Raw genomic sequence first — 16583 nt, forward strand, 5'->3', positions numbered from 1 at the left:
AACCTCTTTGATTCCTAGTCTGCCAGTAGAGAAATTTTTATCTATATGTCCCAATTTCTCATTTTTATGTTGTCCAAATTGACATTACTTTTGTCATTAGGATAGATCAACCACTGCAGTCTTTTTCTTCCCAAACCTCAGTTCCACTCATTAAAAGCAGACTAGCTCTTCTTGCAGCATGCATTTTTCACATATTTTATATCGGATTTTATTGTAATCACTCACTTCTTAATGTTCCTTCGGCTCGTAATCTTTTTGCTCTGCTTGGCATGCACCTTGGACTATATCCAAAATAGTCTCTGATCTTATTTTCCAGTAGCTCATATGAGAAAACACAACTGATCTTATCCCTCAGCTCATTGCCACTGTTGTATTCCACTTACATTTTTTTAAACATCCTATAATTTTTATTTCACTTACTCTACACATTTAATGGAAGATCTGTAGGAATTATGAACTAATCCCTTTACAGGTCACTTTTATGTACAAGCAATCGACAAGCATTGCTTCTCCTACCCTCAGTGATCAGTGCTAGTGGCAAATCTTGTTCTCTGCAATTGCTGAGCCCTAAGAAAACAACATTATTTTTTCATCTCTGAATCAGTTGGGAGATAATTTTGTCCATTGGGAACTTCATCCTCCAGTCCAGGCTGGACACTGAATGCTGCCTCTATCCTCATACTCTCGACTCTGGGCGGGCATAGGGCAAGGCTAATTTACAGCCTATGAAAAGAAAGGGTGTGTTTTAGGGCTCAAGCAGTTTCTTCATCCCATGTTCTCCAGTCAATTCATTTTGAAATGAGACTCTGATTCCTTCCTTGCACCCCTGCTGAGCACTGATGGCAGTATGGCTTTCTTTAATCCTCTGTGGGGCTCTTAACTCCATTACCACACTCTGCCACTTTATCCTTTGCCTTGGAGTCTGAGGACAGAATTTCATATAAGAACATTATGTCTTAATCCACTAATTTTGATGTATATAAGCTTCTCTTTCAACAGTGTTATAATTACATTATGTTCTCATAAAATAAACTACAATTACAGTCAATTTCCTGATTTAGCTACTACACAGACCAATTGCATTATATTTGTCTTTAAACATATTGTATACATTTGCATTTTTGAGATGCTGTTCTTCAAGCTTCTTGAATGTGAGCTGAAATTAAATAACACTCTGTTTTCTACTTGAAAGGAAAATGTCTTCTTTCCATTTCCTTCCTTTTCAATACACTGCTTTTTGTGTTTCTCTCCTGTTCTCTTTAGGTATTACCCTCACAAGAGGTAGAAGTAATTTCAATGTCTTTCAGAAATTGGAACCAGATAATTTTGAAACATAATGTTGTGGTTTTTTGTTTGTTTGTTTACTTTTGATATACTGAAAGAAAATCTGGAGTAGATGTCCATATGCTATCCAGCTTTTGGCTGGAATGTACTTGTATAAAATGCGGGTTATAATGGAAAGGGGATTCATGTTTGAAACAGCAGTTATTCAGATAGCAAGAAACATTAACTAGAAGGTTAATACTTCTTATTGCTAATTTACTTCTAAACCAAGGAGAATCTTTTAAAATGAGATTTGGTTTTTTTCATGAAACAGATTGTAATTTGTTAACTCGTGCAGGCGTATATAATTTTGGAATCCCTGTTAAAATGCACCACAGTAGAAAGCAACTTATTGATTTGGACCAGTCAATCATAACTCTACAAAGAAAATACATTTCTGCATAATGTCATTATAGTCATGCATAATGAAACAACTGGACGTTCATTTGTAAGCTAAAAATAAGTAAACATTTTCTGGGGTGCTAGCAAATAAATGATTTGGAGAAATATCCCAAATATTAATATTCAGTAAATGAGGCAGAATATAAACCTTTCATCATTGCAGACTGTGTAAATGAGGACACGGAGGGAATAATTGCAGTAACTGAGATTGGAACATTCTAGTAAACAGTGCTGGAAAAAAGGACAATCAAATGATTTCAACATCAGTGCAACTTCAATACTAGTTCATTAGTGAATGGATCTTCTTGATGGAGGAGGACACTTGCAATATATTAATTCTTTCAATAGAGTTGCTATGGGACAAATAATTATTTTTTTGACTTAAGGACCTTAAGTAGAAAGGCAGAAATGGTGATTCCCTGAAACAAAATTTTACCAGTGTTGGAGACAGAAGACAAAATTAATAATTTCCTGAGGAAATATCTCCTAATGTCATTGGAAGAAAGTTGTACTGAAGCTCATAACTTCTTTATAATTGAACTGAAAAATCCCATCTGCAGAAAGTGCCAAACAGTACAGATGTATCTTTACAGAGACTGCTTTAAAGAAAAACAGAAGTATCTTTACCACAAATGTTTCAGCATAAAGCAGATGAGAAGGACATAACAAAGCCTAAAGTAAGTAAAAGTGAGATCCCTATCCTTGGAACCCATGTTAGTATCTGGATTGAGAATAGTTAGGGTAGATCCTGGGATATAATTTTTTTTCAGTGGCAGGAATGCTTCATATATCCTAAAGAAAAAGGTAAAAGACACAGTGGGGTATGTAAGAAGCCTTTACTGATAGACGGAAAACTCAGTGAAAAGTAGGGTATGAGAGAGAGATGCTGATTCTACTGCTGGAAAATGCATTGTCAGTGAACATCTGGATTATTGTATGTGATGTGCTTAGGTTACAAAAATGAATAATCTTTATTTCTTTTTTACCCCCACATTCTTATAGAATTTGAAGAGTATCCTTACTAATAATAAAGAAGCAGATAATGCACTTACCTACTCTGATAGAAAATTTACTCATTTATTCTGAGTAATTCTTGATAGTAGTAATAAACTCTAAATAGGAAGTGAACAGGGGGAAAAGAAATAGAAAAAACATGGTTAAGATGGGTTCTGTATTCCTGAATGGGTTTGTGGATAAATTGTTTATCAGAATGCTCACCACCACCTCCATCTCCGTATCAGTCCAGATAACTATCTGAATTGATTCTCCAAGCCTTTTGAAATGTTTCAAATACCACCTTCCTAAAGCTCAGTAATAGAAACTTGTGTACATGCTCACAATATATTGATGGTACTGACAAAAGTGTTATCTCTCTTACATTTTCTTTGGTTTGAACAGACTGCTCATTCATGCTTTTTTTTTTCCCTCTCAAGTGCAGCATATTGCTACTTTAAAAAAAGGCTACACCAACAAATCTGGCAGAAACATAATTTTAAAAATTCCTTTCAAAGCTTCAGGTTTTCTGTTATTTTTACCTGTTATCTTTACTGTGGACCTGATACTGATCCAGTCTCTGTCTTGCAGGTGTGATTCCAAATCTCTTGGAATATTTTCCTCCCTTCCTAGGTACAAGTAGATAAATGTGTTGTTTACTATGTCATTTTGACTAAATTGTCATTATAGCATAGTACAGCAAGCTTGGCAGATATCTTTTCCTAATGGACCATGATACCTGGTCTACAACCCTTCCAGTGAATTCACATTCTCCAGTGAATTAATGTGGTACAATACATGATTCTAGTATTTTTCTCACTCACTCTGTTTATGTTACTTATGTGCTCACACAGTTACCTCCCTTAGTGGTTTCCCTGTCAGTTAGTCTTTACGCTTCTCTCCATGTCTTCTCAGCTTCTGTGCCATCATTTAGATATCATCAAAAAGTCATTATATAAATTCACAGTTGTGAGTATCCATTTCTTTCTAAAAAATCTCTCCTCTACAGAATTTGCTGAAAAGCCCTGAAAGCCAGAAAAATTCTCACAAGTTTCTGAAGCTTATCTTTGATAATGCATTGAAGTCCCTAAATTGCAGTTTTATAAATCATGTACAAATGCTTACCTAATAATTAGAAAATAGCTCTTGCTGTAAAGAAAGCCACTATGCTATAGCTCATTATGAAAACCCACATTAATTCTACATGGGTCAATTGACATGTATATTTCAAACAAAACATTCAAGACTGACTTCACAAATCCAACCAGGATAGAACTGTGTAAACACTCATAAACAATTCATGCTAACATTCTAGTAAGAATATTTAAAGCAGATCTGCCACTGATTACCAAAAAATTAAAATCTTGACTCACGCTTATAAAATATGGTTAATAGTTAATTGCAGTATTGTTTATAAGCACTGAATTAATATGCAGTCTGTATTTCATTCTTTTACTCTTTTGAGGGAAAGTTAGTACCAACCCACTTATTTTTTTTTAATATACAGTCTGAAATTTAAGTTTCCTGATAAGAACATGACTCAAGCTAAAATATTTCTGTGAAATAGACAATACATCCCTCTATGTGCATGGAAAAAAGTTTCCAGCAAAATAACTGTCTACATATTTTCAGAAAAAAGCTTAGGCACATAGATAGTATCCAAATGAGCCTTTCAGTTTTGCTGCAGATAATCCTTTATTTCCAAATTCTTTAGGACAATGAAGCTTATGAAATTTAAATTGCTTTATCAAGTGCTGGAAAATTAATCCTAGATTAAAATTACATTTTAAAATGCTATTAGGGATGTCATGTTACTAATAACAAGCCAACCTTTCCCCTCTATTTTCAGACAGGAGAAAAATTCAATTACATTTTTGCTAATTGTCTGATGTATGTTCTTATTGTAATGCTTATTATTTTAAATGTTTCAAGTTCATACTTGCTAGTGGGAGACAGCTGTATGGCTAAGATTTGTTGTATCAGGTGGAAAATACAACTTATTATCAAGGCATCAGCCTATGAAGACCTGTGTACACACTGCTTTAGGAAACATCAGTTTAAACTTTCTGAAAGCAGTTAGATGCAAAAATGTTAAACACCAATTACTTTCACAGCAGAAATATAATTCTCTCTTTCCAATTAAGCAAATCAGTCATGATGAAGCAGCCCTGTGTCCAGTATTTTCCATGAGAAACAACCCAAGGGGATGGGTCCCAAGCCAAGAATTTTTCCACTTTAGAGAGAATCAGATGTGTGTGTGATGGTTGAAACACTGCCAAGGGCAAGCATTCAATGGCACATTCAGTCCAATGTCCTTGTCTTCCTCTTCAAGGACTGTAATGGGCATTGGCATGAATATTTCAAGGACTTCCTCTAATTTCACATCCCTCCAAGTAAAAGCAGGAATCACCTAAGGAGATATTATTACTGAATAGTTGCTAAGCTTCCTACTACAGGAAATTAAATGGGATCACTGCTAGCCTCCTTCTTACTAAAAAGCAATACATACCTCCTTGCCTGGATTTTTTTGTGTGAAGATAAGAATCTTTAGGTTAGTAAATTTTCCATTTTTGAGCTCTTGTCCCTGGGTATTGTCTTCAAATCCAGCTCTATAAGCCTGGAAAAGAAGATACAGCAGCATTGCCAACTCATATATTTTTTACCACTACTCCTTTTGCGTTTGTTTTTTTGTTTCTGACTCTACTTCTTGCAATCAAATGGATACAGCACAATCTTAGCCTTCTTTATTAAAAGAAAGAGTTGCTAGAGATCACAGCTCTGTGTCAGGAGAGTGGGCAGGAGAGAAGGGAAGTTCAGAGGCCTTGAAACTGTGAAATCTAAAGATTAACAAATTACTTCAAGGTATCTCTTGCTGATTTTGGATTAGAACTGCTTCTTTTGTTTTAAGTGTTGGAAGATGACATTACTGGTATGCTCATTTAACATAATCCTGTTCATTCTTAGGTCTGTTCTGGTAATAAAAAACAGCTTGCAAAATAGGCTCCTGTATGTTTTGGGGACTCCTGATGGGTAATAAGAATTCTTGACTCGTCTTGCACTGTTAGGAGCAGAGAAAACAAAGTTGTGTAGACAAAAGCTAACTTAACCATCTGAAAATTAGTTGTCCTAAACTTTCACTATCTAGATTGGCTTCTGCACTGGTTCAATAACTCTTCATCAGCTTTAGTACCATTACCTGCTTTTAGTAGCTTCCCAAATGAGGGTCTTACAGGCATCTAAGGCTTGACAGCCCTCCTAGGCTAGTTAGACTGGTCTCTGACTGTCATACCTCCCTGCCCTTGAAAATGTCAACATCTAGCAAAGCACTTTGAATATATTTATCTTTAACACCTGAAAAACCTAATTTGGATGTGTGCTTTTAGCTAATAAAACATGCTGAAATGCTTGGTGGTTCAGAGCCTACATAACTTTACCAGTGTGAGTAATTAGGATACAGTTAGAAGTACAAACATTTATAATAATTATGCAGTGAGTGTACAAACATATTATAGGTTTAAAGACCCTTAAGTAAACTTGCTGTCTGAATGCAAACATAATGGCTGCAGCATGAAGCAGCACTGCCAGCTGAGTCAGATACAGCACTTGTTCATGGCCATGGCTGAGATGTCCCTGCAAAGCAGTTCACGATGCAGTAACCTATGTTAGAACAGTATGATTCTTTATTCCCCTCTAGTGGTTGGTCTGTATAGTATTAGTTACTAGTCGAGGGCTAGAAGAACTAGACCAGACTCTTGAGACAGCAGGACATACCAAAAGGTTTTGGTTCAGTTCCTGCTGCCATCCACGCTACCAGAATGCAAACAGTGCACAGAAAAATGGTCTGGGCTCTGGCAGCGATACGGAAGGAGGGGAAAGGAAGAGTTTTTGGAGGGTTGAAGTTTTATGTTCTTAGTCACTACTGAGTAATTAAATTAATAGTTTTATCCCTCAGAAAGGAAGAGGAATGTAACTGTCAGTTCGTGTTGCAAGCCTTTTATTTAATTACTTTAGTCCCTGAGTGTCAGTGAAGCTGAATATGAATCTGGCCATCTATTTCCAGGAGGGTACTAAGAGTTCTGCTTTGCAGCTGGGTTCTGAAAAAAAGCCTGTCTGCAGTCTTCCATACTGCAAATAAGAGTAAATTCTCAGAATACATTTGTCATCGAAATGTTTTTAATATATACAGACAACTCTATTGCCAATATTCTCATAAGTACTGCTACTGCTACTTAATGTTAATGTGTAGCCAAACAGAAAGAAAACAACTATTAAGGTGCTAAAAATGTATATAAGCTGCACTAAAGCCTTGAAAGAGTAGTGATTTGTATTAATGGTTGCATTGGTAAAATGATATAAGCGAAATTCTTCAGGCTGAGATGGATTTTTTTTTTTTCTGAATAGGATGAGAGCATTCCTAAAAAAATCATCGGAAGCAGGAAAGTGAACGTGATACATGAAAACAAATTACAGAATACATCTGAGAATAAGAGGAGTCAAAGAGGTAGACATTCATTCTCCTTAAGCACCATGGGGGTTTATGAATCCTGGATTTTCCAGTGATTTGTTCTTGTCCTTATTGAGAGCCTGATGATAATGTAAACTTTCAAGTTCCCAAGAGCTCCTGCCCTGCAGAGAATAGGAAAACTTTTACCACAGAGGCTGTTTGTGGTCAAGATTGCAATGTATAAAGGAACAAAATATCCAAAACACAGGTTGAATTCTCTACGAGAATGAAGATGCAAAGAAATCCTTGCTCTTTACAACAAGTTTTGGGTCAAGTTCAGATTTTGAAGTTTTATGGGTCTAGGACCATGGTGGTGTGAAGAGAAAACCATACAAACAATATTTGAGGCTGCTTAAGCTTATGGATATATTATCATTTACTGAGTACATTAAAAAAAACCCACCAGATAAATTTAAATGTACAAAATCAGCCCTCCAGTGATGTTACTCCCAATTCTGTCAGTTAACTTGATATGGGATAAAAGGTAAATTGGATATTTCAGCATAATACATAATAAGATGCTTCAATTTCTTTTGAGAACATGCCATCTGAGCAGACCCATTTTTAGGGGAGTACTAAATAAAAAGCAAGATGACAGCTTTCTAGGTCAGGAACTGCTAGACCTTCATTATTTTAAACAGCTTGGAGCAGTGCAATATTTAGCCAATGTGTGTGTGCATGTGTGCTTTTTTGAGAATTTTACATCGGGGTTTGTACTGTTCCAAGGCCATGCTTAGGCAGTAAAAATTGATGCCTCATTTATAAAGTGCAGGAACTCAGGGATTTGATTCTCCTGGATGTAACTTCAATTGCATTTTATTTAAAGTACAAGGATACTTTAAGAACTGCATTTAGTCAGCTGTTGACTAATGGCCCTTAGCTCTTCATGAAGCAGATAATGGCTTTGCATAGAATATCAAACTCAATAGAAACAATCACAGTAATGGAAGAAGAATTCTTTGTTATAGAGTCACATAAAAAGAAACACTGACAAAACCGAAAGCTTTCTAAGGAAAACAGCACCAGGTTTTGATGAATACTACCTCTTTTGATGTGCCTGCTACTTTTTCTCTTCTCTGTAATTGCTTCTGAAAGGTTTGTTAAGGAATTTCTGATGATTTTTGATGGCTGAAACATAAAACACTTAATGGGAACTAGAAAGCCATTTAAAGGTTTGCAATAAATTCATATATTGCCACTATATTTCTCTTAAATTGTAATGTCTCTTTTGTATTCCAGATGCCATCTCAAAAAATAAACTTTGTGCAGAGCATATGGATCAAATTTTAGCCAGAAGGGAAAAATTGTTGACTTAGCACTAGGTATATGTGACCCACAGAGTACCTTTACAGCCAGCCAAGTCATCAGTTTCTTTTTCTGCTAGGCAGTGGCAGCTCTGACTCCTGAAGAACACCTTTGCATGTGAAGCTTGGTAACTTAACTCTGGCAATGATGAATGGGTACTGCAACTGACTGTAACTTTGAAAATTTAGTGCTCAGCATTGGAACTGCAGCAAACTTATTCCTGAAAAATGGGTGGCATGACCAAAATGATGTAGAATCCTATGGAATTATTTAATGGGTCCCTACTCTAGGAAAGTCCTTGAACTGAGTAAGTCAAACCAGAAATGACCTATCAAAAAATGCATGCTGTTCTCTTGAAGAAAAGAGTGAAGGGTGAGAAACCCAACAACATATGATGATAAGAAGCAGGGAGCTCAGATATCACAGGCACAGACACAGGATAAGAACTGAATAGAATGTGGTCACGAGCATCTGAAAATTAGCCCTGTTCTTTTACCTTCTTCTCCTTGGTTTTTGGGAATCTTGTTTTGTGAGGCAAATGTATTTTTAAATCGAGATACTTTTCATTTTTTGATGCCCGTGTGCAAATTTTTTCAGTCACTTATGTTCTTGCAGTTCACTGCTGAGTGTTCACTAGATGTGCATGCTGCATACTGCTCCTGTAAGAAAAATATCCATGAAACCAGGACCATACCAAAGTGCAATACATAGACTATATTTTACTACTTAGGTTGTAAAGTAATTTAATATTCAGTTGCTCATACAAAAAGGTTGCTGAAAGTAACAAAAATTCAGGCATACCTAAACCAGTATTTTTAACCCAAGAGATTTATTCCTTTGGTATTAAGATGAAAGCTAATTTTAAAAGACTGTATTAATACCAATTTTAAAAACTTAGAAGATCTTAATTACATTTTGAAAATGTTTTTCTCCTAACAGCTAAGAGGACAGCAGGCACATATCCAGCTTTCTGTGCTTATTTGCAAATCACATCTATTTATTGATTGCTGTCTTGGTGTGGCATGTCTTAAATCTAGCAACAGTTTTTGTGCTTTTGTGGGAAAAAAAGAGAGAAGAGTGCTATAAGTGGAGTTCCTTTTCCTATAATATCATGTCACTCATCCTGTGCTCTCTGCAGGAGACCCCCGAACTCCCACATTTTAGCACTCAGAAGGCTTTACTGTCAGGGAGGAACTGCTTTAGACCTTCATCTAGGTAGGTACTGCTTGTAGTAGTACCTACTACTATGGTAGGTCCTTCATCTTGGTAAGGAACTGACTGTATCCATGTCTCCCTAAAGTACCTAACCCATATCAAAGGATAACCTGTCACTTAAGTCTCATGGGAGCTGTGGGATTACAAGTCATGGCTGTTTAGAAAGTTAATTCTGCATTTGGCCTTAGAAGCTTTCCCAGCCACAGCAGGACTGCTATTGTGTCTCCCAAGCCAACTGGAAAATCTAGATTATATGTTGGGGTGAGAATTAAGAGAAGGAAAAATGGTCTAGGGAAAAAGGAAGCAAGAATGACAACACACACAAAAAAAATCCAGCATCCTTGGTAGATATTCAAAAGTCATCTGGACATAATGCTGAGTAACAAGCTGCAAGTGAGTCTGCTGTAGCAGGGGGCTTGGACCAGCCCCTTCCAAACTCAACCATTCTGTGATTCAGTGGGAGGAAAGAAAATATAAGCCAAAACACAGAAATCCTCAAAACTCTGATGTTTTAACAGTGAGATCTTGGCATCTATCTAATTCTACAATATGCAACCATAGACAACTATGTTATCTTTAAAACCTCCTTTAATAAATTCTCTTTTCTATGCATATTGCTGACAATCTTGTTTCCTTTCTTCAGTCCTTTTCCTGATCTACACAGAGCAGTGACAGTTTGCAGGTCCCGATATGGCCATGTCCCAGCAGGTCTGGAAGTGCTGCTAGTTTGAGAAGTCAGGTTGCGTAGGGCTATAGGAACATATGTTCTCATTTTTGCATCATGGGAGGGGGCATAATTTTATGAAGTTATTTATTGGAGCACATTGGGCTCTGGCAAGATTTATGAAATTTTACAACATCCTCATCTAATAGCTCCTCATTAGAGCCAGTGTAGAGAACCTGCATTATTACCTTATGAGTGTATGATCCTCATTAGACTGATTAAACTAGCTTAGCACTGTGTTATTTAAGTGGCACCAGGCAGTACTTTGCTGAAGAAGATAGGCTAAACTCTGAGCTGATATGAATTTTAGAAGACTACCCACTAAGAATCCAAATTAAAAAAACGTGCCATTTTTAAGTGACTACTATGGAAACAAACACTGCCTCAGTAAGACTGGGATGAACACATTCCAGCAAACCATTAAAGAATTCTAAAGGCTATTGCTTACACTACAGGATGTGCTGCAAGCTCTTTATAATTCACTTACACCTGACCTCCTTCTAGGTAGAAGCTTGAGGTTCAGGTCAGGACAGAGGACTTTGAAGTCAAACAGTCAATGGCTATGGGAGCGGAACTCAGGATCTTTTGACTCCTGACAAAATTCATCCTTTTCTTTAGCCGTTTCTGAATCAGGAGATGCTTGTACTCTTGCATTTGCAAAACACTGCTTGATTGGGAACAGGCAGCCTGATTCAGCAGATGTGCTGAATGTTCCAAATAGTCTTCAAAGCTGTATTGTGTCTTTAAAAAAAATCCTTATTAATTTTTTTCTTTTTTTCTCTTTCCAAACAGGTTACTGTTAGCACAGAAGAATCACTTATTGCAGAAGACCAAAAAATGTCAAACCCCAAGAAGCATGTTTTTGTTTGTTCTTCTCTAAGCAGAGAAAAAAAAAAAAAGCTGGTTATGATCCTGCTTCCAGAAATGGTGGGATACTAATTACTTGAAGACAGAATAAATACTGATTCTTTCATGTAGCCATTAACTCACTACTCTCTGAAGCCAGCTGAATATTTCTTATTTGCTCCTTTGCATTTTGGCCGAGCGCCCTTGGCTGCTTGTTGGAACTCAATACAACCTGCGACCAGGATGCACCTGCATAGCTACTCTCATTATTCCATTAGGAGGCTCATTGTACTTAATTGGGAATTTCATAAGAAAGGCAGCATTTCAAGATTTAAAAATAATTTAAACAGAAATTAAGGGAAGGCGCTGGCTGTAGTCCTTGCATCCCCCTTCCCTGCTGGCAGCGCGACTCGTTTCACTCCTCCACGACCTTCCCCAGCTGAAGTTTTCGCGTGCCGCTCAGGTGCCTCACGCGGGGCGGCCCGCAGCGCTCACCCCTGCCCGGGGCACCGGAGCCAGGTCGGGGCCCCGCACTCGCCGGCGGGGAGGGGAGGGCGCCGCGGCTCCACCGGGGGCAAAGCCCGTCCCCGGGGGGGGCAGGCAGGGGAGCGGCGGAGACAGAGCAGCCCCCGCCTCCCGCCCGCTCTCCTCCCCCTTCACCCGCTCCCCTCCCGCCTTTTGTGCGCCGAGCCCGGGCGTCAACGGGCGCCGGCGGCCGCGGAGCTGACAGGAGCCCGCGGCTACCGGCCTCGGCAGCGGCGCTGTGGCGAGGGCGGCTGCTCCCGTCACCAAGGCGCTGCCGGGCACAGAAACACGGACAGAGACGGACTGACAGACGCACGCAGCGCGGAGTGGCGCGGGCTCGGCGGCCGCCTTTGCAGCTCCTCTCCTCCCTGCACCATGCTCCGCTTCAGGCAGCGCCCGCCCGCTGCTCCCTGAGGGCGGCCAGCCCCGCGCCCGGCTAAGCGCCCGGCTCCCTGCCTCCGCCCCAGTTACTTGAGTTAGCTCCGTCCCGGGGACTTTGGCAGCACCTCCGCCCTCTCTCGCCGTGGCAGCCCTTGTGCGGCGGGGGAGTGAACCGCCAGCAGCCGGAGGGACTGCAGCCGCCGCCGGGGGAGACGAGCTCAAGCCCCCGCCCCCGGAGCTCTTCATGGCGTCGCACCAGCAGACCAGGATCCAAGCCTACCTGGAGAAGAACAAGATCGGTCCCCTTTTCGAGGTAAGGTGCGCTCTTACCGGCCGGCTCCTCCGCGGCGGGCAGCGGTTGAGGGCGGGGGTGTCCCCGCGGTGGCCGCGGCCCCCCGCGCAGCCCAGGTGAACGCAGGGGCGAGGATCACTTTGAGGCGCTGCTCCGGCAGTGCCGGCGCCCCTCGCCCTGTCCTACCGCCCCGCACCACGCGTGTGCCCTCGTGTCCCTCCTCCACGCCCCTCCGAGCTCCGGAGCTCCGCGCCGGCTCCGGCTATCCCGAGGATGCGCTCCGCTCCTTTACCCCGCCACGGACGCGTCGCCCTCTGCTTCGCACGATCCCGCGCGGGTCGTCGAACAGGTGCCCTCCGCCCTCCCGCCCGCGGCCCGAGCTCCCGGGGCCGCCCCCGCGGCGCTGCCGCCTCGCCCCGGCGGCCGCGGGACAGCGGCCCGGCCCCGCCGTGCGGCCGCGGGGAGCCGCGGACCGACCGCGCACCCGCCGTGCGCTGAGAGGGGAGGCGGCGCTTCCAAACCCCCCCGTCTCCAGGGCGGCGGCGCTGAGCACCGAGCAGCGGGCACCGAACGCCGCACGGCCCGCGGGCGAACCCCGAGGCGCTGCCCCTCCGCGACCGGCCAGCGGCGAGGGACAGGTGGGTGCCTCCCACCGGGAAACACATCCCCTGCACCGAGCACTCGGAAAGAAGTCTGTCCTGCTAGAAGTCCGTGCCGATGGTGTTTTCTGAAATCTTTATCTGCAGTCACGCACCGTGTTTTTGCTATTTTTTCCCGTTTTCTTACAACGATGCACTTGCAGGGATGTGCGTATCTTAGTATATAAGCTGTGCATGCTTCGAATTTGAAAGAGTACTCGAGCAGTCGTGATTTTTACCACGTTATCATCCAGTTTCTCATGCAGTTTTAAATATCTGAATGCACATATATTATGCACTGCACTCTGGCAATATTATCACGAGGCACAAGTCTGCCTTTTTCAGTATTTAACTTGTTCTCAATCAAGCTTAGTATGCATGAAATCTTTTTTATTGTGGCGTGGTGGATGCCTTGTCTTCAGGGTGTATTTTTAAGAAAGAGTTAAATGTTGTTAGAAAACTGTTAATGAATGGTCTGGTTTTATATTTTTTGTGTGCACAGGCTGTTGAAATAGACTGCTGGTTCAGTGCTAGTGGTGTTGGATATCTTTATTTTGCAATAAATAAAGCCCCGTTTGATGGAACAGTAACTGGGTACTAGGGAACAGCAGGTGATTTTTCAAGTTAAGGAATTCATACAAATGGAAATATTTGTGTGATTCAATTCCTGAATAAAATTCAGTTCAATCAGCTGTGTTGCTAGGTCTAGGTACATAACTGACTCTTGTTTATTTCAATGGGAATTCAGTGATTTGGGGCTGTTCAAGAGTTAGGCCCTTGACAGCTCTCATTTTCTTCTGAATTTCCTTAACCCATTGGTTTACACATTAAAATTCAAGCGAACCACTTGACATCTCTGTTCTGAGTCACTGTGTTTTAACCTAGTTTCTCTGTAGTGTAAGATGGTTGTCTCTGTTTGGATTCTTGTAGGATGTTTTAGTTATCAATAGTGAAGAGAAAGATTAAAAAGTTGTATTTGTTTCTGCATTTCGTGTATCACCACGTATTTCACTAGGAATGTAGGAATTTCATTGTGATAGAATCTGTGAAAGGCTCTTTGCACAACTGTGCAGGCTGTCTACAGGTTCTCAGTGCGCTCCTGTATACCAGGAAGATTTTTTGGTATGAAATCTACTTACACCTGAATACTAGTGGCTGGTTTTAAGATCTAGGGCTATAGCATTCCTGCAGCTGTTTACAGTTATTTTAACCCATTATACTGGGAGGAAGAAGATCATAATTCTTATCTCTGCTACTTCCTGATTGGTCATTTAAAATACACTTTCATGTTTAATTTTTATGTACTTCTTGTTCTCAACAGTTTATTGAACATCTGCAACCTGTGCTTGATCTTGTAGTCCTTAGAAAAAGGAGAACAGGTATTTGAAGTTGATGGGAATTGATCAAAGACTATGCAGGGATGAATCTTCTACTCTATGCTGGTATTCCTATTTGATGTGCATTGTGGTGTTTCAAGAATACCATGTGTTCACAGTCAGATATAGTCACTGACATGTCAGTTTTTTATGTGTCTAAAAGTTCTGACACGTTGCAAAAGGAGAGCTGTGCTTTGTCTTTCATCCAGGAAACAGCTACCATTTTCTTATACCACTTCTGGTCTGGATGCTAATTAACCATCACTTGTCATGGATGACAGCCATCTTTATCTTATTCAGGGAGTACTAATTTTCTAATACCATCTCAGAACAGAGTGGAGTTGGATTCACTTTTCTCCAGTGTTATTTGCCGAGCAGGTTGTGACAGTAATTGTTCATTATATGCTTCAAGTCAACATTTTAGGGAATGCATGGACCAGTACTGGGTAGCTGAGGGCAGTCACAGGAAAGAAGGATGTGGAGAGAGGACCTGTGTGCTTTCTGAGATGCAGGTAGGGATAGTGATGCATAAACAGATTGTATTTCATACTTGCATAATGAATAAGCAGTGGTCAGGGGACTTTACACCATTGATTTTAGACAACTACAAAGGCACAGAATGCTGATGGAACAGCTGGCCGTGTACTGAAGGTGAAGTACAATTCCCCTGCATTACAGTTAAGAGCAGTGGTTGCTCTTGCTAGTAGGTCACTGTGTTCCAGTTGCTTGCAGTTATCCTGGTTGTGTTTCTTTTCTCCATTCTGTCTGTATTTGTGGCCTTCTGTTGCAGTGGTTAGGGATTTTTGTACTTCATTAACCAGCGGTCCCTACTTAAGAACGTCTTTGCTGAAGTGTGATTTGATGCATAAATTATCTTCGTAATTTGTGTGAAAGAGAAATGTTCAAGAGAAGTGCTGACACGTGAGATGCAGGAAGACCTTAGGCTCTGCATTGGTTAGAAAGTTGTTTCCTTCTTTATAAAGAAACATGAGGAGTAACCTCCTGGAGAAAGAATTAATGAGCTAAAGCTGACTCAGCAGGCATTGGTCTTCTACTGACTACCAGTATCTATTAACACATAGTAGGAAGCCCTATCCACTCGGCTGTGAATGGTTACTCAGCACAGATTCACTAGATTCCAAACATTTTTACAAGGTAAATTCTTGCTTATGGGTTAGAGGTGGGAAGGAAGGTGGGTGGGAAATACTGTGTACATCTGAGACTGTGTCAATTTTGAGATTAAAGACAGGTTGCAAAACAGCTTTGATACTGCAGCCTCATTTTCCCTTTCAAATGTAGGTCCCCAAGTCATGACTTTTCAAAACTGTTCCTATTCTGCCATTTCATCTTTCAGATACCCAAGATTTTTGCAGGTAAGATCTCTGTAACCTATAACTCAGAACCTATAACTCAGCTTCTAAGTGCCCCAGGGCATGCAGGTGTTGTTAGTGCTGACAGTAAGGTCTTAAGTTAACCCCTTACATTCTGTCAGGTTTCATGAGCATCCTTATCCTGTTCTGTGTAGGTTTTGTGTGTTGTGAGTTTATTTTCTTTTTCCTTTTGGAAGCTTAGATATTTTTCTGTAAGAGATTGTTGGCATCTGAGAATACTGTGCTTAGACGAGTTTAGATTTGAGGAATGCCATTTAGAAATGCCTCTTTTCTGGGATTTTTGTGATAACACATACAGTGGCACTACCTGATTTTTAATTTTTTTTTTTCACGTGAACTTGAAATGTAAAAAGAATTCTAAATATGAATTATATCTGTGATGAAGCTTCACTGTTGGTTTTTTTTCCCCCATCTTTCTAAAATTGTGAGCAGGAGCTATGTGCCTAAAATTGGCTAGGAGTGTTCAGAATCAGCACCCACTCATTTCTGTCTGAGTGAAGTATTGACCCACTTTGCATTTCAAGCATCCAACCCAACAAGTTCTTTTTGTGTGCTAATAATCTCAATGAATAATCCTGCTGCCTGTATCCATACATCTATTCTTCTGTACAACTGTATCTCTTTAGCATCCAGTTGTGCTCTCATTTGCGCAACCTGACCGTTAGTTT

At 40.6% G+C, this 16583-nt stretch overlaps 1 protein-coding gene across 1 annotated transcript in view; it reads left to right on the forward strand.

Annotated features, from left to right (window-relative positions):
* The first annotated feature begins 12462 nt into the window (after nucleotides 1-12462).
* C1H8orf34 (chromosome 1 C8orf34 homolog) overlaps nucleotides 12463-16583 on the forward strand; it is a 139658-nt gene continuing 135537 nt past the window's right edge. Inside the window, exon 1 of the mRNA XM_062502207.1 lies at nucleotides 12463-12531. Within this exon, the coding sequence (XP_062358191.1) occupies nucleotides 12463-12531 (69 nt within the window). The remainder of the gene's footprint in view (nucleotides 12532-16583) is intronic.

Source organism: Cinclus cinclus, chromosome 1, assembly GCF_963662255.1.
Source record: "Cinclus cinclus chromosome 1, bCinCin1.1, whole genome shotgun sequence".
Classification (NCBI taxonomy): domain Eukaryota; kingdom Metazoa; phylum Chordata; class Aves; order Passeriformes; family Cinclidae; genus Cinclus; species Cinclus cinclus.